General features: G+C 43.0%; 1 protein-coding gene across 1 annotated transcript; it reads left to right on the plus strand.

The window, feature by feature from the left end:
- The first annotated feature begins 4,644 nt into the window (after positions 1 to 4,644).
- LOC133915404 (protein trichome birefringence-like 38) lies at positions 4,645 to 21,629 on the plus strand. The gene is made up of 6 exons (XM_062358550.1): positions 4,645 to 4,863; positions 5,323 to 5,616; positions 5,704 to 5,887; positions 19,835 to 20,010; positions 20,116 to 20,274; positions 20,911 to 21,629. Exons 1-6 carry the CDS (start codon positions 4,826 to 4,828, stop codon positions 21,212 to 21,214), a joined length of 1,155 nt encoding a protein of 384 aa, XP_062214534.1. The 5' UTR covers positions 4,645 to 4,825; the 3' UTR covers positions 21,215 to 21,629.
- Positions 21,630 to 22,022: the final 393 nt, after the last annotated feature.

Here is a 22,022-nt window from a genome sequence, read left to right on the forward strand (position 1 = left end):
TAGTTTTTATCCAATGTATTTGAGATCGTGAACTCAATAGAGATGTGTAGCCCTCTGAATAAGCTTTTTATAGAGTCCAAAATCATCGAAATCAGACATCAGGATCAAAAGTTATTATTTTTTTAGAAGGTCTGTTGTGCTGAACTCAAAAGTCCTATGTTAACTCGGAAGTTTCAGGTTGTTTGTAAGTTCTGGGTTAATTCTGAGTTAGAGTTCTCGGTTTAGGCCTTTTTAGTTTACCCAAATGTTTCGGGTTAACCAAGAAGTTTTGGGTTGGGGTCTTCTATTAGGTTTAGCTCGTGTAACCCGGAAGTTCCAGGTGAATCTGGAAGTTCTAAATTGTACTGACTTTTGTGCATAATGACTAGTTTTTGAGGGTTGGGTATATATACCCCTTCACCCCTTTTGAGGAGCTTCTACTTGGGGACGGAAGAAAAACCTTCTAGTGCCAAAAAGAACTCATTCCCACTCCGATTTAGTATGAGATTTGAGAAGAACAGTGAGTTGGATTGAGAGATTGAAAGATTTAGTGCAAGTGAGCTAAACTCTATTTTTGAGCACTTAAGTTCATCGACAAGAAGTTCATCATCGCATTTGTTACTCTTGGAGCTTGAAGCTCCTAGGCGGCTAGGCGTCGCCGGCAAGCACCCATGGTTGTGGAGTGCCATGAGAAGTTTGTGAATGTTGGATTTTACCTTCATAGAGGAAAAAATCAAGAGTGGAAGCCAAGCTCAAGGGTGACTGAGCTTGGATAGAAAAATAGTTGAGAGAGATCCAGCTCAAGTGTTTCCGAGTTCCTCAACGAAGATGTAGGAACATCTAGAGGAGGTCTCCGAACTTTAGAAAATAAATCTTGTGTCTCCTCTCTTATTTCTTTGTTCTTGAGTTCTTGCTTTTCATTTATGCATATTTGCTCGATCTACTTATTCGTGTGAAATTGTTTAAAGTTTCTCTGTGGATCTATTTGGAATCATCATTTGGAACCCATGACTTTATTTAATTTGAGCTACAACTCATTAGGCGTACTTTAATTTTAGTTTTGAGCTCTTTATTTGTCTAAACTCGGAAGTTCCGGATTGAACCCGGAACCTCCGGTAAACAGTAATTTTGGAGCTTCCGGATTAAACCCGAAACTTTCGTTGAACAATGTTTTTAAAATTTTAATTAGAGTTTTCTTGCATATCTTTTGCTAGATTTGAATAATCTTTGTCACCCTAGGATTGTAACCTTTACACCTATTTAAGGTGATTATGCACTAGTTGAGTCTAGCATATTTAGGATTTTTACTTGTGAAAAATCTGTTAGTTTATTTTGTGTTGCAAATTTAGGCTAACGGCAAAAGAAAAAGAATTTTTGTAAAAACGCCTGTTCACCCCCTCTAGGCGGCATCATTGCCCTTCCAAGGAGTGGTGGCACTCCTCGTTTTGGCACCGGCACAAGTGGGAGTAGTGCCTCTCCATGGCCAGCCGATGCAGATGGTGGTCTAGAGGATAAGGATGAAGAGTTTTGGGACGGATCGTTGGTGAGCAATTTTTTTCTCACCCTTTTGATTCTTTGAACTAATGTTGTCGTGCTGTAGGCATGTGTTCTTGACTTTATGTTTGAACTGATGACCATTGTCTCAAATGAAAGGTTGTAACTGATGTAGTGATCTGACTTAAAGTATTGTATGCATGTGGTCAATATGATTTGGAGTTTAGAGTTAAGAAGATGAGTGTTCTTGTTTTCGTTGCCATCTTGCTGCAAATAAACATTAGATGATGATGTTGTTTTGATCATGTTTACTGCTGGAGAGTATAAAATTCATGCATTGTTTTGGTCATGTTTGCTACTACAATAGCAGTAACCCATGATGTTTGTTGGCTTTCAACCATGTACTTGTTAAGGGAAAAAAGAGTCTGGTTGTCAAATATGTTAATGCATATGTAGCTATGTGGAATGCATATGAAGCTAATTAGTTGTGAAACTGTTTTTCCAGTGTCAAACAAATAGGCAATGTGACATTGACAATACCATAACAGATGATTTTCTTTGCATTTGACCTTGAGGAATTGGCTGGTCAGACAATATGTTGTTTTTGCTTATATTGTCAGATATTTGAAACTGAAATATCCTTGGACTTATACACATGTACCTGTTGTCACATATTTGAAACTGAAACTGAAATATTTGTCAGATAATTGCATTTGAGCAATAGATGGTACACATGTACCTGTTGTCATGCCAGCGTCAAAAGATGCTACAACATGTGGGACGCCATGGGCATTCCACTCAAAATATCTTGTTTATATGTGACTTTGACATTAAGTTCACCTTTGTTGTCGCGGGATGGCTAGAATCGGTACATGATATGAGAGTTTTCAATGATGCAATACACAAATATGGTGACAAGTCAAATTTGAAATGTTATAAATTTTTTAGGGAAATTTTATCTTGTCGAATCGGGCTACCCTAACCAAGCGGGTTATTTTGCACCGTACAAGGGGATGAAGTATCATTTACCAGAGTTTCAACAAGGCCCAAGACCAAGTGGCAAAAATGAGGTATTCAATTTTTTTCATTCATCTCTACACAACATCATCAAGAGTTCATTTGTTGTTTTGAAGATGAAGTGGAGGATTTGTTGAACTTACCAAGGTATCCAATGATAAAGCAAACCAAAATCATACTTGCATGCATAACCCTTCATAACTTCATTCGAGAAAGTGCAATGACAGATGCAGATTTTGACATGTGTGATCATGATGAAAACTGCATGTCAATCCCGGTGACCTCTTCATCTCAACGAAGTGGTGCTAATAGTCAATTAGGTGACAAAGACCAACACATGAATGTCTTCCGTGATAATCTTGCTAATGCTTTGTTCTCCAGGCGAGAATGATCATGAGAGGCTATTTGTATGGTCATATATTTAAATTTGTATGAACCTTACAACTTTTACTTTTAAAATCGATGTATGGATAAACATTTAATTTTTTATTCATGCCACATGAAACTTTTCTTTTGTACATGACTAGCGGTATACGGTAGTAGCAGGACAATCGGCTTGCTGTAAACAAACAACAAGAGCCTCGGGCTTCAAGAGCCTTAGCGCGAAATGCCAAGCACCTGTGTGGCCAGATAGTTGGCGCCAAACTGCAGAGGGCAGCAGGAAATGAGCAAGGGCATTATGGACAACTATAATCCAACACCTATAAGATCCTGTTGGTTTCAGCTTGGGATTGTAAATTCTAGCTTCTATAATCCTAAACTAAAACAAACGGACCACTTCTAGCTTCAGATTCTAATAATCGGATTAATCCAACAATCCAGTCTCCCCTAGCTTTTTCACTGCTTGTCCATCAAAATTACCCGCTTGCCACTACCCATCACGCCGCGCCACCTCTCCCCATCGCGCTGCCGTAGCTCCTATGCATAGGCACTGGCGCCACCTCCTCCTGGCCCGCCGTCCCAGTCGCCACCACCACGCCCTTCACACTCTTGCGTAGCTGCCGCAATGTCCCGCGTGCGCCGTTGCTTGGCCACACGCCACCTCACCCTGGCCGGACCTCCTCCCCGCCGGCCCGATCGCCGTCGCCTCACCCTTCGTGCTCGTGCCTAGCCGCCGCACCGTCCCACGTGCGTCGCCGCTCGACCGAGCGCCACCTCGCCCTAGCCGGACCTCCTCCCCACCGACAAGCTCCATCGAATTCCGCCGCTCCTCTCTCTCTCTCTCCCTCCCACCGGCTTCCCTCTTATGCCTCCCTCTTCCTCCCCTCCGGCCTCCTCTCTCTGGCGTCGTGCCGCTTAGTTGGCCCAACTAGCCGATCTTGCCGGCGCACCGCATCACCGCGCCTGCGCTGTCACCAAGTCGACTTGGCCAGCTTCCTCCCTTTCTCCCTCTGGCCTCCTCCCTCTCTCCCTCTAGTCTCTCTCTTCTCTGTGAGCCACATGAACAGAGAACCCAACCTTATCCTTGGCCTCATCGTCTCACCCTCATGTGGGTCCCACCGATCACTGGCCTATGAGCCACCTAAAACATTAGGACACTACAGACAATAGACATCCAAAAGCAGCAATCTATCCACCTTATAATTCAGATTGCTAAATAGCTACCAACCTTTACAATTTAGATCGTAACAATCTAGCTTTTCACAATCCATAATATGTTTTTCACAATCTCCAACTGAAACAAACAGAAACTAATTCAGGAATCAAAATAGCTTCCAGATTATTATTAATCAACTTTTCACTAATCAATTTTTTATAATTTCTAGTTATAATCCAGATTCTTAGACCATTGCCATCCGTTTTCCTTCACGATCCAGATTTCTGTTGTGATGGGATTTTCGTTCCTTTCAGCGTTCCAACAATTTTCCATTATGGTTCTCATCACGAAGGGATTCTCAAGGTCATTCTCTCTAAGATGGGATTCTCTCTTTTTCCTTCACGATTTTTTCGAAAAGAAGCTGTTGAAGATGAGATAAAATAAAAGGAATGGAAACGAAAACAGAAAAGAGAATTAGAAAAAGAATAAAATGAAAAAAATATGGTTGAAAATAGTCTTTTAATACCCTGCTAATCCAAATACCTTTACCTACAGAAACGTCCCTGTCCAGGGTCCAATCGAGTAGTACCATCGCCAAATTTGCCTGGATTCGCACGAAGCTGCGATCAGTAACGCGCACCGAATTCAACAATACCACTCCTACCAGTCTGAAACAGGTAGCTCCGGTCCGGTACTCTTCACGAGGAGGAGAAAGAAAGCAATCAATGCCATTGCCGCCGCATACTCGTAGCAGTCCAGGCCCAGGAGTACACAGCCAGCAATCGGGCTTCCAAATTGATGGCTCCTTCCGGCCGGTTCCCTGCGCTTGTGAGAAAGTTTGGTCCTCCAATTCGATTCACCCCAACCACTCTATCAATTTATGAGTGAATCAATTAGAATCAACGAGTGAATCAATTAGCACCAATGAGTGGGTTTGGTCCTCCGATTCGATTCACCCCAACCAATCTATCAATCTGAGTGAATCAATTAGCATGCAACCATTTCTTGGACCTAAGCCGGCATGAATCAATTAGCATGCAGCCATTTCTTGGACCTTAGCGGCATGGATCCAACCAAACCTTGTGCCCCATCCATCCATCCATCCATGGCAGAAACACCAGCGTCACCCGCCATTGAAGGAAGAGAAAGAAAGCGCATGAGGAAGGCAGGGGTGGCCACATATACCAGTTCCCTGCCCTCACACTTCTCACTCCTTCCTCGCCCGCCACAGGAAACCTTCCTTCCTCCCAGCTGCACCGCGGCGCTCACCTCTGTCGTGTTGGCATTTGGCACAGGGGGATGAAGCGCCCGGCCGTCCTGGTGGTCGTGCTCCTGGCGGCCTGCACCGCGGCCGCGGCCGCGGCCGCGGCGATAATCATCTCGCGGAAGCACCAGCACCGGGCGTCGGCGGCCCGCTCCTGCGACGTGTTCGCCGCGGGGAGCTGGGTGGTGGACGACTCGTACCCGCTCTACGACTCGGCGCTCTGCCCCTTCATCCACGACGAGTTCAACTGCCGCAAGTTCGGCCGCCCCGACAAGAATTACCTCAAGAACCGGTGGCAGCCCGACCCGCCGTGCACCCTGCCCAGGTTCGTTTGTTCGTTGCCAATGCCATGCTGTGATTGCGACTGTGTTTGTGAGAATTGTGTTGGAATTTTGCGATTTCTTCTGTGCAGGTTCGACGGGCTGGCGCTGCTGAGGATGTGGAGCGGGAAGAAGGTGATGTTCGTGGGCGACTCGCTAGCGCTGAACCAGTATGAGTCGATGCTCTGCATGCTCCACGCCGCCGCGCCCAACGCCCGGACCACCGTCTCGCCGGCGTCCGGGAGGATCGATCCCTCCACCACCGCCCGGTTCGAGGTATACATACATGCTGATGCTCGTGTCAATTGATTCCCTCTCTCCGCCTGCCTCTATGTTTTTTCACGGTGCAAAGTTAGCTCGACGGTCCGGCAAAAAGTTGGCGGTTGGGTTGGGGCCTCTGCCCGGCCCGGCCGCCTGGGCATCATGAAGAACGCGAAAATTTCACTAGCGGCGTGCATAGCTTATCAGAATGTTCATTTAGGTTAATATTCATATTAAAAATAGATAAAAATATCATTAAATAAATGATAAAATCAATAGATAAATAAATATTAGATAAAAGATAGAAGTTCGGGATAGCATATGAGTACGCACGGACATGCATAATTACATTTTCCGGGCCAGGAGAGTGACCTGGTGGTTGGATCGCGGCGCGTGCGTGTCTGGTGCCGGTGCGAGTGCGACGGTACCCACCCGACTGGGGCGATGGATTCTGGGGCTGCTGGCACGAGCGACGGGTGATCTCTCATCCCAACAAAATCTGCCGTGGGCGCGGACTTCAAAAGTCAACAGAAGAAGGGGTCCCTCTGACCCGTGAGGTCGTCTCCGTAATACTTTGGTCTCATCAGAGTCACCCTGTTAGCGGCAGCATGATGAAAATCTTCCATTACAACGATTGCTCTTTTTTTAAAAAAAATTGGAAACTTGTTCTACCCTCAGCAGGAGAAAATATGGCATTCTAATATGCATGTGGCCTGATTTGTTATTAAATCATATTATTTGTAGGCTCAAAATTGAACAAGGTAAATAATAAGCCACATGATGTATATCGTATCATCAAATATATTAATCTATTGTTAAACCATCACATATTATGCCAAAAATCATTCAGCCCTAGAGCTTTATTATGCACCATCTAAAATACCGTATCTCTCACCTTCTTCTCGTTTAGTCGCTAAAAAACAGCGTTTGTTTTTTGAACTGGAGGGGAAAAACGGCCGGAGTGAGAAGGCTGGGATGGTCAAATGGCTACAGATGTAGCGTGACCTGTTGGTGGTAGTGCGCCAATTTCGACGATACTTGTACTATATTGGCCTGGCCCTGTCCGCTACAGTCTCGCTTAATTGGAAAGTTACCACCTCTCCATGTTGGGGTTGGGGGGCGCTTGTTCTATGTGTGTTTGTATCAGATCGTCAGGGCCACAAAAAATTGATCTGCTAGTGTACGCTCTTGGCCGTTTGCTGGCGGCCAGCTTTGGTACAGAGGCGCACTGCCTTTTTGAGCTCTGGTACGGCGCCATTACGCGCCGACACACCGCGCGCCAGGACACGCGCACATGTCAGCGGTTGGGCTGCTGTTTCGATGGCTGTTCGGTGATCGAGGAGGCCTTCAGTTCAATGGCGAGACGCGCTGCGGCAGAAGCGTTTGATATGTGTTGAGATTTTATCTTAAGATCGTATTTGCTTGTATCTTAAAAGGAATATGGGACTGTTATGGTGTATATATTTTAGCACGTACGAGTAATAAGGGGCTTCAATAGGTAAAGTAGAATAATTATATCAGTGGGATGTTATAGTATAGTAGCCTACATATAACTCGTATATAAAACATGATATAGAGTGTATAGTGCGGTAAAATGAATTATGTTCAAACATCACAGAAGCAAACCACACATTAGAAGCATTTCAAATGATGTCGATAGAATGTTAAAGGAGTGATGCAAGTAGTATAATTTTTTTCCCTTCAATGACAAGAATTTTGGAGCACCACTCAGGTGCCTATAGGAGACAAGATATACAGCAGGTGATTAGCTAAATTAGTAGAACGGAAAGAGTTGATATATGTGCTAAATTAGTAGAACGGAAAGAGTTGATATATATTATGTAACTGCCATTTATCAAATTTCTTTCACCACTCAGGCGCCTATAGGCTATAGGAGACAAGATATACATCATGTGATTAGCTAAATTAGTAGAATGGAAAGAGTTGATATATGTTATGTAACTGCCATTTGTCATATTTCTTTCTTAAGCTAGAAAAAATGCATAGGAGTTGAAGTACTGGATCAGATAGGTGAACATATAAAAAAAAGGGGGAAAAGAGTTATGATGTTGTAAAACAAAAACTATACTTCATAAGAACAATGATGGATGTACTTAATCAAGGCAACATAATGCATATGTTAGTTATCAAGAGGACTTTGACGTCGGTGGATATACATAATTGACTTCCACTATACAATATGATAAAAAATAAGGCATCACATCTAAGACCAGTATGATGTCTGAGCATGCGAAAGTGAATACAGTGATATGATCTAATGGAGTAAATTGTTATATGCAAGCACCATGAAAAGCAAAAAAAACTAGGAATTATTGTTCAAAATATATTGGTAGACTACTAAAGTGAACCAAAGTGAATTATGCTTCTCTGTCCAACAATTGAACTAAAGTGATGTATTTAGTAATGCAGTATATTAGGACGCAGAGGTTAAAAAAACAACAATGGAAAATGTAATGACATTGTAAAACAGGAATTACGCTTCACAACAACAATGTAGGATGTACTTAAACAAGAGAACATAATGCATGTGGCAGTTATTAAGAGGAACCTATCATTTGTACACATATACATAAATTTGTGCATGTATTGATTTCTATCATGCAATATCGTAAGAAATAAGGTATCATATGAAAGATCAGTGTGATATCTGAGTATGCAAAAATGAGCATTGTGTCATGATCTGATAGAGCAAATTGCTATATGCAAGCACCATGGATATGTGTACAAATGATAGATGGTACTTTCAGCAGTCATGTGTGGCAATGCAGGTCAGCTATGTTCAGTGGCTTAGATAGTATTACCGATTTGTCATTATATACATTACTATATTATAGGAGGATCAGTGGTAATGTTATTTCCTGGGGATAGTAGGCTAAGAGCCCAGCTAACCTAGGTCCAAAAGTAAGCCCAAGGGAGGGGGAGAGAAAAAGGAAAAAGACAAAACAAGGAAGAGCAAGCTCCTTCCTGTGGCAAAAGGCAAATAACGCTTCAAACTTGATGTGTTCATTATTTTGTTTGGCTGTAGGTAAAAGAAGAAGGAATGGTTAGTATTTTGGAGGTACAGTTGCAAAGACAATGGGTAGAGAAACAATATTTGAGTGGAAGTGACCTTCATTGATTGTTTATTTGCGTATGAGTAGTTTTCGATTTAGGCACCTTTGTGGCGCTAAGGCCTTGTTTGGCAACAGCTTAATTCTGTGAGCTTTTTCTGAGAAGCCAGAAGCTAAAACAAACGCCTGTCTTATTTGCTAGTTTATGGCTTATCTGATAAGCATCTTCTGATGAAATGAACTAAAAATTGATAAGTTGGCTGAGGGTGGCTTTTCTGAAAAGCTAGTGTGATGAGAAGCTAAAGATTAAGCCCATAAGCCAACCATTTTTCTCAGAAGTCATAAGCAACTTTTCAGAAAAAATCCATAAGTTTCAGCTGTACCAAACAAGGCCTAGGTGCGATCTGCTTAGAATTAGTCATGTGTGGATGCAAAATGATGTAGGAACACTGGTATGAAGGTTAGCTGTAAAAGGGAACATGTAAATTCTGGGATAGGAGGAGTTTCATTTTGCACCTGTCAAGTGAAGCAATGGGTCAAATGCTCCTCTGGGAGTCTCATTCTTGCTCTTTTTTTTGGGTATCATTGTCCTCCTAGACAAGTAGGAAAAGATGTGAGTAAAAGTAGATTAATAGGATCGATTATGATGGAGTAAATGCACAGAGGATTGGATATTGAGGAGAAGAAAGCATGCTTGCCTTTTCAGAATCGGTTGTATCTTCGAATAGACTTTTTCAAGCAGTTGAATGTTTGGATGGATCAATAACATCCCTGTATTTTATATAAATAAGCACTTAATATATTATATAATAGAATGATAAGGGATATTGATTTCATGTGTACTGTTTGTGGATATTTACGTAAGCTCAGTTTTCTTGAACGGCGATTCATCATGTTCTAGTGAAGGGGAAGAGGTATGCAATATAATTTTAACATGCCATTATTATATCATAGTAAATAACCACAGCATGTTTTATGTGTCATTAAATTGTCCATAAGAAAGAGTGCAATGTAACAGTATCTGTTGGTATATTTTCTGTGGCTACCTTTTCAATTCCTGATTGTGAAGAAGATGCGGTGCTCCTGAATCTAGATGGGAGGGTAGCATCGGGTAGAGCGGAATAGGGATTGATAGGACAGTTTTCTGGTTGAAAGGTTGGCTGGGATATCTGGGAGGTTGTTGGATCCCTGGGTTGGTTGCCTCTTATATGTGGAAGTGTATGTTGTCTTCCATAAGCAGCGATGACAGAGGTGATCTGATATGTTTTTTGGGGATTATAGTAGCTCTGATCTGTTAGGTTAATTGCAAAGGTGAATTTCAAGGATACTATAGTTGCAATGTAAGGTGGTGTGCCATTTGCGAATCTTGCTGCTCTTAGGACTTGTTGGACATGTTTACCAACAATACGACGAGCAACTTTGCCAAAAGCTATCATCTCAGCCTCGACAGTTCCATCATTCCCAAAGAAGGATAGTTTGTATCTGTAGAAGCGGAGTTGCACAGGGTACTAATCAATGTATATTTAGTTTTATGTACCTTGGCTTTTATTAATAATCATAGCATAACAGACTTTTATAGGGAATTGACGACGTTCAAGTATAAAAGGCAGTTTGGGATTTTTTTAATGTCAAACAAATGCGAGGAACAAACACAATATGGCATGCGTGAGTGCCGGTGATTATTTGTGCTTCAATGACCACATTGCCCGTTGTTCTAACTGTCAAGTGTGTTCCATTGCATAGGCCACCAGATTGATTCAAATTGCGAAGTAACATTATTGGAACTCCTTTTTTAAGGCTCAATTTATGATGTGGGAATTTTTTTCCATTTAATGAGTTCAAAAACTCAATGGGATACAGTAGATCGTATGAGTCATGCACACTTTGTGCTTTGGATATTTTGTCGCAACTTAGATATTCTTTTGCCTTACCAGGAATCAGAGATATTACATGCGAATTTATCTGATTGGCTAACTCATTAGTTGGAGTTAATATAGCCCTCGCATGAAGATATGAAACATCAAGAAGCTTTGTCTCTAACTATGGGTATATGGCATTTACTAAGCAAGTAATTTTATCACCATTGGTCATGAGTAGATCATGTGGTATCTTTATCCATGTGGCCTCTCTAATTCATCTTCCTGTGTTGTTGCTTCTATTTTTTCCTTTACCTAGGTCTAGCACCTATTTACTAAATTCAGCAATTTCTTGTTGACCCTTTGGGTCTAAATTTGAGGAAAGGAGCTTCATGTTCTTGGTTAATGTAAAAATAGTAATATACTTCCAAAGGGGTGAGTTTATTATTGCTACATTTATGATCTATGCCCTGGTACCACCCTCAACAACTGGAAGGATTTGCTTTATATCGCCTCCTAGGACAATTGCTTTGCCACCAAAGGAAATATGTTGTATGTGTGGTGATTGGGACGATAATAGATCATAGAATGTTATATCTAGTGTTTCGAATGATGTTCTATATGTCATAAGGGTCTCATCCCAAATCACTAATGAAGTTGCTTCTATAAGTTCAGCAAGCATGGTTCCTCGCTTGATATCACAGATATTGGCATCGTCTATGTCACAAGAAATTTTGAATCGAGAATGAGTTGTTCTGCCACCCGGCAATAGCAATGATGCGACACCAGAGGAAGCAATTGTAAGTCCAATTTTTTTACGTGCTTGTAAGTATGTTATTATAGTGTTCCATAAATAGATCTTACTAGTACCTCCATAACTAGAAACAAAGAAGAATGCATGAGCACATGTTATGGATTTGAAGGCATGATGTTGTTCATCATTAAGTTTTGAAACTAAATGATCAGATTTAAGTAGTAACTGTTTGATGTTGTATGGTAATTCTTCATCTATAAGTCGATTCGTGCACGTTGATTCAAAGTTATCTATTTTATGTGGCAAATTGTAGTCTCTAATTCTGCTTCCATTTTTTGCAATCAAAGTCGAAATGTCATCAAGTAAGTAATTTTTTAATTCACGATCAGGCATTTGGTATTTTGGTTGCAGATAGCCTCTCTAAACCTATACTTGATATCATCTGCTAATGCTCGCCAAACTTTTTCAAAGAAAGTGTATTCGTCGTTGACTTCACAGAATAGAAGCATTGTCACAAATAGCTATCTAAGTTGCGCAGAAGTAGCCCAGATTGCTGCCTCATCCGAAAGCATTATACCATTCTTGGTCATTACCAAGGAGTCCACGTGTGTTGTATACTTCTTTAAATGTCGCATATGTAATAACATTGTATGTCCTAACGTCATCATAGCTTTGCGCGCTATTAGCAACCATTAGTAGCATTCTGAGGTAATAACGCTCGCCAACAGATAGGTGTACATAATATAAGCGACCTAGGCTTGACCCTATTTGCTTGGGTTGCCAATAATGTTTCATCCCACCACCACATTGAAGGGAATTCGCAGTATGTTAGGTTTCTTCTTTGGGGGTATGTTTGGTTGGCCACGAACCATTCAGTCAGTATGGTTCTACAGAGGAAGTCTTGGGAAATAACATTAGCTAAATTAGCATCAGTGTTATATTGTCGGTGTAAAGAATAGTGGGGTCCCCTCGCGGGCGGACCCACTCCGATAAGATATTAGTAGGTGCTGCATGCCACATTTGTCAGGAACCGTGGTCACCCCACGTGGCCAGCCAGCGACCGCGCGACCAATCAGCGACCATGTAACCAGGCTCTCCGACCAAGCTCCGCGACCAGTCCCCAGGTTACAGGAGAAAACCCCGCGACCAGTCTCCTTTGATCGCGGGACAGGTATGTGTCCAAACAGTCTAAATCACAATAAATATCTTTTCACTCGAGTATTTTCCTTCTCAAGGTCCTCTTTCTGGTCGTCCAAAGCATGGCCAACGTAGAGCTGCCGTGTCCCATTAGGACGGCCTGATGGGCGTGTCAAGAGGTCTTTTGCAAGTGCGCAGGCGGCGCATGGGGACGGGACAGGGCAGTCCAGGCAACCGGGATGACGCAACTGATGGAGCGATGTGACAGGCTCTGTAGCGCCGTAGAGCGAATGGATATGACTGCTCTTAGTAATGATGAGCCTAGGTGGGAAGCTCTAGCTAGGGCTAAGTCTATGTCTTGACTCACGTGTAAATCCTCTCTCCCTCTGATATATAAAGGGAGGAGTATCAGGCTTGTAGAGGAGGTTTTTAGGGGAAAAAAGAGAAGCCTAGAGGCGAAAGAGGTCGAGAAGAAGGCTTGGCGAGAACATCATCTGTAACCAACTTAGACCACAAGAAAAGAATACACAGGATATAGAGCTATTACCCTGAGGGGGGGCTGAACCTGGATAAACCCCAATGTTCTTGAGTCACACACACAACCAGATTCAGCAGACACATTCCGAGCAAAGATCACGCACCCACTGTCCAACATACCCTGGAATCACTGTCAGGGATTTACCCTCGACATATATGTTATATTATTTTCATTTGGCAAGTGGACAAGGAGTCTTTGTACAGCTAGGAAATGTCTATGGATATCGAATGCGAATATACGTCTGCATGCATCTTGTTTGCAGATGTAGCAGCAACCTAGGTATTCTTTAACTTTGTTTATAGTCTAGGTTTCACTATTGTATGGTGCATCCTAGCTATTTCTTATTCTCTTAATGTAAACTTTGCCACAATATGGACCCTTTTTCACATATTTGAACAGATATTTGATAAAAACGCCTTTGTTACACCACTCTACGTTGGTATGTGCTTGGAATTGTTTTAGCAAATACATATTGTAGGGAACTATCCATCGGTTATCTAGCCTTGTATTCCCCTTTTGAATGTACCGGTCATTATCAGGTCTTTTGTACACTGTGAAGCCATTTTCATCAACTGTGGTTTCAACCTAAAAAGACTTAGGGTACCCTTTTGAACATTTGCCATTTTTCATGCAGGGACTATCCTGGTGCTTCTAACCGCATGGACCATGTGTCATGTGTTCAGCAACTAATGTGTATCCTAGGGGATCAATCTTTGGGTCTGTAATTTCTGCGCTTATGTATGAATCAATGAATGCATGTGTCGACTGTGAGGTGTCATGGGAGATTCATATAATAATGTGTGCATGCAGGAGGTCACGTTTATGGAATTCAACGGTATGTAGTACTGCGGATGTGAGGATAAATTTGGTGGGTTAGTAAGGATAAAGCAGTATAAGTATTGTTGAACTTTGAATCAACAGAGAGGAATCTTGGAAAATATGCTATGATAAACAGCAGCACACACCTGTATTAATGGGGCCAAACACTACACTGGTTTTTATATCTTCTAAAAGTTCTTCGAGTTTCATGTTATATACTCTCACGATAATATCAGCTCTGTCTGTTGTCTTTTGGCCTGGCTCAAAACTCAGTGCTTCAGAGATTTCTAGCCATTTTGAATCGTATGTAAACGTCGTGATGAAATCTGGTGAGCCATACACTCTACATATTGCTATGATGTCATGATAATTTTGGATCATGCATCGTCTACCGCTAGTGTGTGAAGCTGGTAATATAGTTTTGCCAATCTCATTGCCATCTATACAATTGCGACTAACAACATCAGCTATACTTTGCAAGTTTTCTACTCTAAGTGTAGATTGGTTCCTAAGTATGTACCATAGTCTTAACTCGTTTATGCATGCACGAGCATCGACTTTGGCCTGGCTGAATAGAGCATTGTAGCATAAATATGGATTTGGTTGATTTTTTCTATAGTGTAACATATAGGGAAAGTAGTCTTGCATTGTTATTTTAGCACGCGTCCTTGTACAAGGGGGCCTGATACCACTATAGTGCACTCCAATTTGGAAATTGCATTCACCATATGGGAAGAGAAGGGGATACTGAAGTGACATGCAAGCAGGATGCAACGCAGATATTTGTTGGAGCTGGCCAGCATGAGTTTGTAGGTAAGTTATATTGCACTGGATCACCTTCACAACACAGATTCTAATTGATTCACTTGAATGTGTCTAATGTGAAGTCACCAACAACAAGCATGGCAAGTTGATCAGTCGTAGGTAAGTTATATTGCACTAGGTCACCTACTTTTGCGCCTATGATACTGATAATGAACTCTTCATTGCCATGATCTCTTAGCCTATCTCTTGCAAGCCTGAATTTCTTTGCAAATGGATTGTGGTTATCTAGCATTTTAATTAGATCTTCAATTATTCTTGGGTCTAAAGGGTCGGTAGGTATTTCGTCTGGATTCAAAGCATGCAACTGTTCCTAACTTCATTGGCAGTATCATATATGTATAATTGTATGAACTTAGGAGGATTTCCATCATGTGGAAGTAGATACCCAATTAGGTGATGAATTTGGCCATTAATTTTGAAAACAGGTGGGCCGCGACCATCGTTCATAGAGCGGTCGATGTGTGCCCCCATTGATGTAAAGGCAAATAAACAGTTGTACTAGCGTATATTTTTTAAAACTTTTTGGAACAGCATCACCATCGAATTGAGCCAAGCTTCTTAGGGGTTTAGGTCGATTTCTAAAAGGTGGTATAGAAATCTTGTCTCCTTTACAACAAGAATTATAAATTATTCTATTGTTTCTTATGGATGAATCAGATTTTACCCTTACCCCAAGCCAAAATATAGCATGGTAATATCTACATTTGTAGTCAGGTGCGCCAAAATAGGAGTGATGAGGATAAGAAGCTATATAGTGATATATTTGAATTAGAATATAGGCCATGGTGCAACAGTAGTGGGGCACCACCATAGAAAGGGCACCGCAATAGAAAGACACAAAGAAGCAACATAAATGATTAGTTAGATAATGAGCATGCTGCAAATGTAGACAATTAATCATTTATTTGCATTAGGTGGGAAAAAAGGGTGAAGCATGGAGGGGAACCAAAAAGGGGGAGGGGGCATCAAGAGGCACAATGATATTACTGGGAGCACTGACACAGCGTGGTAAGCGCACATACCTTTCAACGCGTCAATGTAATCTTGGCTGAACCGCCCACATTCTAATGATGTTGTTGTTATTTAATGGTTCTAGAATAGCACAACAATAAACATGGCTTAGATAGTGAAGGCAAGTACTATTACAAGGGCAAGAGGAACATAATCATGCTAGAAACTGGTACCGATCACCTGTTATGGCCAATCTTGGTTGATCTAGTAATTTTCGACGTTTATGGTGGCATTCAGCTAGGTTCAAAATTAAGGGGTAGTGGTGCGCAACGTCTTGCGCAAGATCACCTATTGACCAATAACAACTAGTTATATCTAGGCGTGTAATAATTTTTGTTGCAAATCTAGAATTGTATGGTTAAGGAACATACTTTGTTTTCTATGAGTTCCGCTCCTAGACCACGTGGGATGCGCAGATGAAGATGCTGGATGTCATCGAAATAGTAGCCATGGGAGGCAGGTTGAGGGAAGGGGAGGGGGAGGAAGAAAAAAGAGAAAAAGTGGGGAATGGTCTGGAGTTGGTAATCTTAGAAATAGCATGCGCTAAATATACTAAACAGAGGTAGGATCAAAGAGCAAGGTCGACGAATGCACATGACGTAGCATCAGTGTCATCGTGTGGCTGAATCGTATATGTCTCCATTAGCTACCAATGGGGAAAACACAGGTTTATGTAGGGACCAATTGGGGGAGGGGCGATGAACAGGCAATGAACAGAGTCTATGGCACCTTAAGTCAACGATACAAGGCAGAAATGTTAGTGAATGCTTTTTTAATGGTAGTGGATAGTGAAGTTGGTATTTATTGATCAATAGTGGAATGTTTAGCAAAGCAAGCTATGTACAACACAGTAAATATATTAGGGGGAAGGTAACACTGTAAGTGAAAACTAAATAAACAATTTAAGCGATACAAACTCCTTTAAGGAATAGTGGGGTTGCATCTCTAGTTGATTACTGCACTACAAACCACCGTCCCTAAGACTTGTAGCCAGACTTGGTAAACGTGGAGATTCAGCAGCTATACTTAGCGTAGCACAACCATTTTTTTTTTTGAAAGAGCTAACATTTGGAAATTATAATCAACCACAATGAAACCGTATATGCTCTGAAGGCAGGCAACAGCTTGAAGAGCAACCTGCTCATAAGCAGCTGCACACCCTGCCTGAGCACATGACCAGAAAAACAGTTGGCGTGAGCTACTTTGGAAGTTCAACAAAGGCAATTCAATTTCCACTCCACAAAGAACACTTCCATCTTCAACAACTTCACAGAGTAATGAAGCGTATGTCAAGCGGCACCTAACCATGACAGCTTGCAGGAGGGAGATATAAGAGGCTCCAACGGCAAACATATGGTTACCCCAAGTTACTCTGGCTAGGGTTCTTTTTCACCAAGTAGTAAAAGGAGGAGAGGGTAAAACGAAAACATGAAGGGGAGAAAAGGAAAAGGGAGTGAAGGAAAAAGGGACAAGAAAAAGGTTAAAAAAAGAGAGGGAACAATGTATCGGTCACGATACTATGCATGACAAAATAATGTAATATAGGTAATAAGTAAAATACGGCTAATAATTTAACGCATCAACCAATGGATAATAAGATATTCACATAACATAGGTATGAACAAATTGCTCAGGGACACTAAAAGGAGGAGGCATATCTTACCAAAAGTAGCAAACTCGACCTTGTGGCACGCTCCTTGCAGATAGAGCAACACGAAGAGCTACAATAGGAACAAAAGCTACATGGAAATGAAGGATACCCATTAGCCTAATAAGCCCACACCAGCACATGTTTATTTAATTTCCTATATCCCAGAAAGAAGGAGAAAATAGGGTGCCAACAGCGCCATACAAGAAGTGACGAACAGAAGCAAACTGCAACAGATCTCCCTTTACTCTTTCGCTGCAATAGGTAGTAAAGCACAGCTCACCCCAGGGGGATCATATTCTCCTCATTGCGCATGTAAATAAACTTTAAAAAAGAACTTAGATCTTCAATTAACCAGAGACAATGAGGAAGAGCAGATCAGAATGGATCCCCTTTCGCTACTCCATCGTTGCAATAGGTAAGTGAGCATAACCGAAGTAAAAAAAAAAGAGTTCAGTTTGTGCTCCATCCCTTGGCGTTCTTCCCCCCTCCTTGTGTACACGAACAAACTTTAAAAAAGGGAAGCTATATATCCAACCAACAAGCAGTAATGAGAGAGCAACATTAGGTCATACAGATCCCATCACAAGAGGGAACAAACAAACACGCGACAAAATGAACACAAAGAAATAAACAAACATGGGAAGAATGGTCAACTGCATGAAGTAACCGAAAGTGATGGACGGAACAAACGGCACATGAGCCAAATATCCAAACAAAGACTTTTGGAAAAAGACCATGGGAACCTTAAAACCGTCGAAAGAGAAATCGATAAGTACAACCAACCAATATAAGAAAATATTGGAAAGTAATCCAAAGAGGGTAGGGCTAAAAGAGCAAGCAACACCTCCTATTGATTCTATCAACATAGAAAACAACTACCCAAAAGGGATAACAAATTAGAGAGGAGGCATCAAAGAAAGCGATCACTCAAAAGGTGACAAATCAAAGGGGAGCTAGGAGGAGGAATATGGTCAACCAAAAAGCAACCGCCGAAACAACCCAGCCCACCGGGATTCAATGGGTATCGTAAGCGCGAGCACAACCACTAACCAGAGCAGTCAAGAGCGAGGAGCCGAGGAGCCAACGGCGAAAGCTGAGTAACTAAGAAACATACCTCGGAGAGATGAAATGGAAGGAGAGGGGCAGGGTGTCTCTCGTAAGCGCGAGCACAACCACTAACCAGAGCAGTCAAGAGCGAGGAGCCGAGGAGCCAACGGCGAAAGCTGAGTAACTAAGAAACATACCTCGGAGAGATGAAATGGAAGGAGAGGGGCAGGGTGTCTCTCGTAAGCGCGAGCACAACCACTAACCAGAGCAGTCAAGAGCGAGGAGCCGAGGAGCCAACAGCGAAAGCTGAGTAACTAAGAAGCATACCTCGGAGAGATGAAATGGAAGGAGAGGGGCAGGGTGTCTCTCGTAAGCGCGAGCACAACCACTAACCAGAGCAGTCAAGAGCGAGGAGCCGAGGAGCCAACAGCGAAAGCTGAGTAACTAAGAAGCATACCTCAGAGAGATGAAATGGAAGGAGAGGGGTAGGGTGGCTCTCATAAGCGCGAGCACAACCACTAACCAGAGCAGTCAAGAGCGAGGAGCCGAGAAGCCAACAGCGAAAGCTGAGTAACTAAGAAGCATACCTCAGAGAGATGAAATGGAAGGAGAGGGGTAGGGTGGCTCTCATAAGCGCGAGCACAACCACTAATCAGAGCAGTCAAGAGCGAGGAGCCGAGGAGCCAACAACGAAAGCTGAGTAACTAAGAAGCATACCTCGGAGAGATGAAATGGAAGGAGAGGGGTAGGGTGGCTAGATTCTATCGCCTGAGCTACACCTCGCCCGCTTGCTGGGACCCACACACTTGCTCAGTGGAGCCCACACCGGCGCCTGCAGGCGATGCAACATGGTGAGCCAATCCGGTGGAAGGGGGTGGGGGCGCTTTCCCCAGCTGCTCCTAACCAGGCGCCGTGCGGGCCAAGCGTGACCAGGGCGTAGACACGGTTGGACACGAAACGCGACCAGAAGCTTCCCATGAACCCTGTACCGGCACATGGGACGCACAAGCAGCGAGTTCAGTGGGCGGAAGGATGACCGCAAGATACAAATCGGGCGACCAAGAACGATTGCCCTGGCGTGCGGGCGCGGCGCTTTTACATTACCTAAAGTGGGAAATGGAGACGCAACGTGCAGCTGTGAGCGTGAAAGGTTGTGTACTCCTGTGTAGATGATACTAGTACGGCGTCCGGATCTTGCTCTTGTACATTGTTTAGATTGGCGAAGGTAACGATGTTGCTAACGTGGCATGCAGGAGTATAATGTCACGCTGGTGTACTACGTGACGCACTATCTGGTCGACCTCGTCAACGACAAGGCCGGCCGCATCCTCAAGCTCGACGTCATCGACCAAGGCCGCAACTGGCTCGACGCCGACGTGCTCGTCTTCGACTCCTGGCACTGGTGGCCGCGAACAGGCCCGACGCAGCCGTGAGTAGAATGCTACGTTCCTCGTCATGCTTTTTGACTCGGGTAGGTTCAGTTGGGTGCCTGAAGAATGCTCTGATCTCGCATTTTGTGTGTCTGTTGCTGCAGCTGGGACTACATCCAGGAGGGCAACACGTTGATGAAGGACATGGACCGGACGCAGGCCTTCACCAAGGCGCTGCACACCTGGGCTAGGTGGGTCGATGCCAACCTCGTTCGGACCAGCACCAAAGTCTTCTTCCAGGGTATCTCGCCCTCTCACTATAAGTAAGATCGCCTCCCCCCCCCCCCCCCCCCTCTTTCAAATCTTGCTTCTTCATAATCAATCACCTGCGATAGCGAGTCTTTCAGGGGTAGATGCATGCACAATTGCGCGCTCCCATTTCATGCTTGTCAAAAGAAAGGGACAAGTCTGTTACAGTTACCAGGTTGCAGGCCCCATGTCTTTGCTCTCGACTGCAACAACTGAACCGCTCAGCCTCAGCCACCAGCTTGCCCTGGAGCATTTCACATGCTCACAGTCGCAGCGCGTCCGTATTTAGTGCGTGCATAATGAGGTGATGTCAACCATTTAGAAAATAAATAACTTAAGATTTTATCTAACGTGAAGGAAAGATAAATATGACAGAGACAGATTGTATTTCCTTTTTTATGTTAACATTTGTTATTTATGACCTTATCTTTTCATGTGTCGTTTTATAATTAAATATCATTTAGATTACTTATAACTAACCTACACTATGACTTGTCTATTATGACATAAAATCGTATTATAGACATCTACCACTACACGTGCTCTTATATACCATCGATGGGACAGGGCTGCAATTTGCAAGCTCGTGACGCAGCGAGCCTGCAACTGTTCTGTTTGCGCCACGAGCTAACAATACAGGGTTCGTGCAGGGGCCAGGACTGGGGCGCGTCGGCGAAGACGACGTGCATGGGGCAGACGCAGCCGCTGAACGGCACGGCGGCGTACCCTGGCGGGCCAATCCCGCAGCAGGCGATCCTGAGGCGCGTCCTGGCGGGGATGGCGAAGCCGGTGTACCTGCTGGACTTCACCTACCTGTCGCAGCTGAGGAAGGACGCGCACCCCACCAAGTACAACGGCGGCATCTTCGGCGAGGACTGCACGCACTGGTGCGTCGCCGGACTCCCGGACACCTGGAACGTCCTCTTCTACGCCGCCCTCACCGGCCAGGACTGATCATATCATTAAGCTAGAGTGTAGTTCAATAATTGAAGGAAAATATAGCAGATTGATTTAATTATAGGGGCCAAAGGGTTTTTCAACACAAAGGGATAGAAGAACATCAAAGGAAAATTTCCTGTCTCTTTCTCCGAAATGGGGATGAGGGCGTGATGGAGTGTGATTTATACAAAGAAAACCATTCTTTTGGCAATTTATTGTTTTTATGGAAGAGAACAAAATACACAAGACCTAGATAAGTCTCTTTTACAGGATTCGGGTGGAAGTAATAGAGGAACCATGCTGTTTCCAGTAAATTCTCGAGGTTCTTTAGGAACCATGCTTGGTTCATATACTATAACTAGAAGGCACTAGAAAATAGTGTGCCGTATGACCCGTCACCAATTATGTGCATTGTTTGATAAAGATACTTCATGATATGATATATTCTCTAAATTGATTTTTGTTGTACAGTTGTGATGAAATTCATACAATTAGTCACAATAAGAACATAGAAATGTGACCATGGATATATTTGAAATTTTAAAAATGCAGTTCCAGTTACACATACTATGTATACTTAGGGATCAGCATGTTAACCAGTGCTTACGCAAACCTCCCTCCTGCTTCAGCAGCCTGCAAATTTCACATGAATAGAAGCACATAGAAACACAGGTGTACGCAGTCAGATACCACACTCAATTGGAAACCGCAAATTGTCCTTTAAAGAGACCGTATAAAGAAACAGGTATACTCTCCCCTCCATCTTACATTTTGCTAAATTGTCACCTTTAAAGCTTGTTGGAAACTCCATATAACAGGGAGA

This window comes from Phragmites australis, chromosome 4 (genome assembly GCF_958298935.1).
Source record: "Phragmites australis chromosome 4, lpPhrAust1.1, whole genome shotgun sequence".
NCBI lineage: Eukaryota > Viridiplantae > Streptophyta > Magnoliopsida > Poales > Poaceae > Phragmites > Phragmites australis.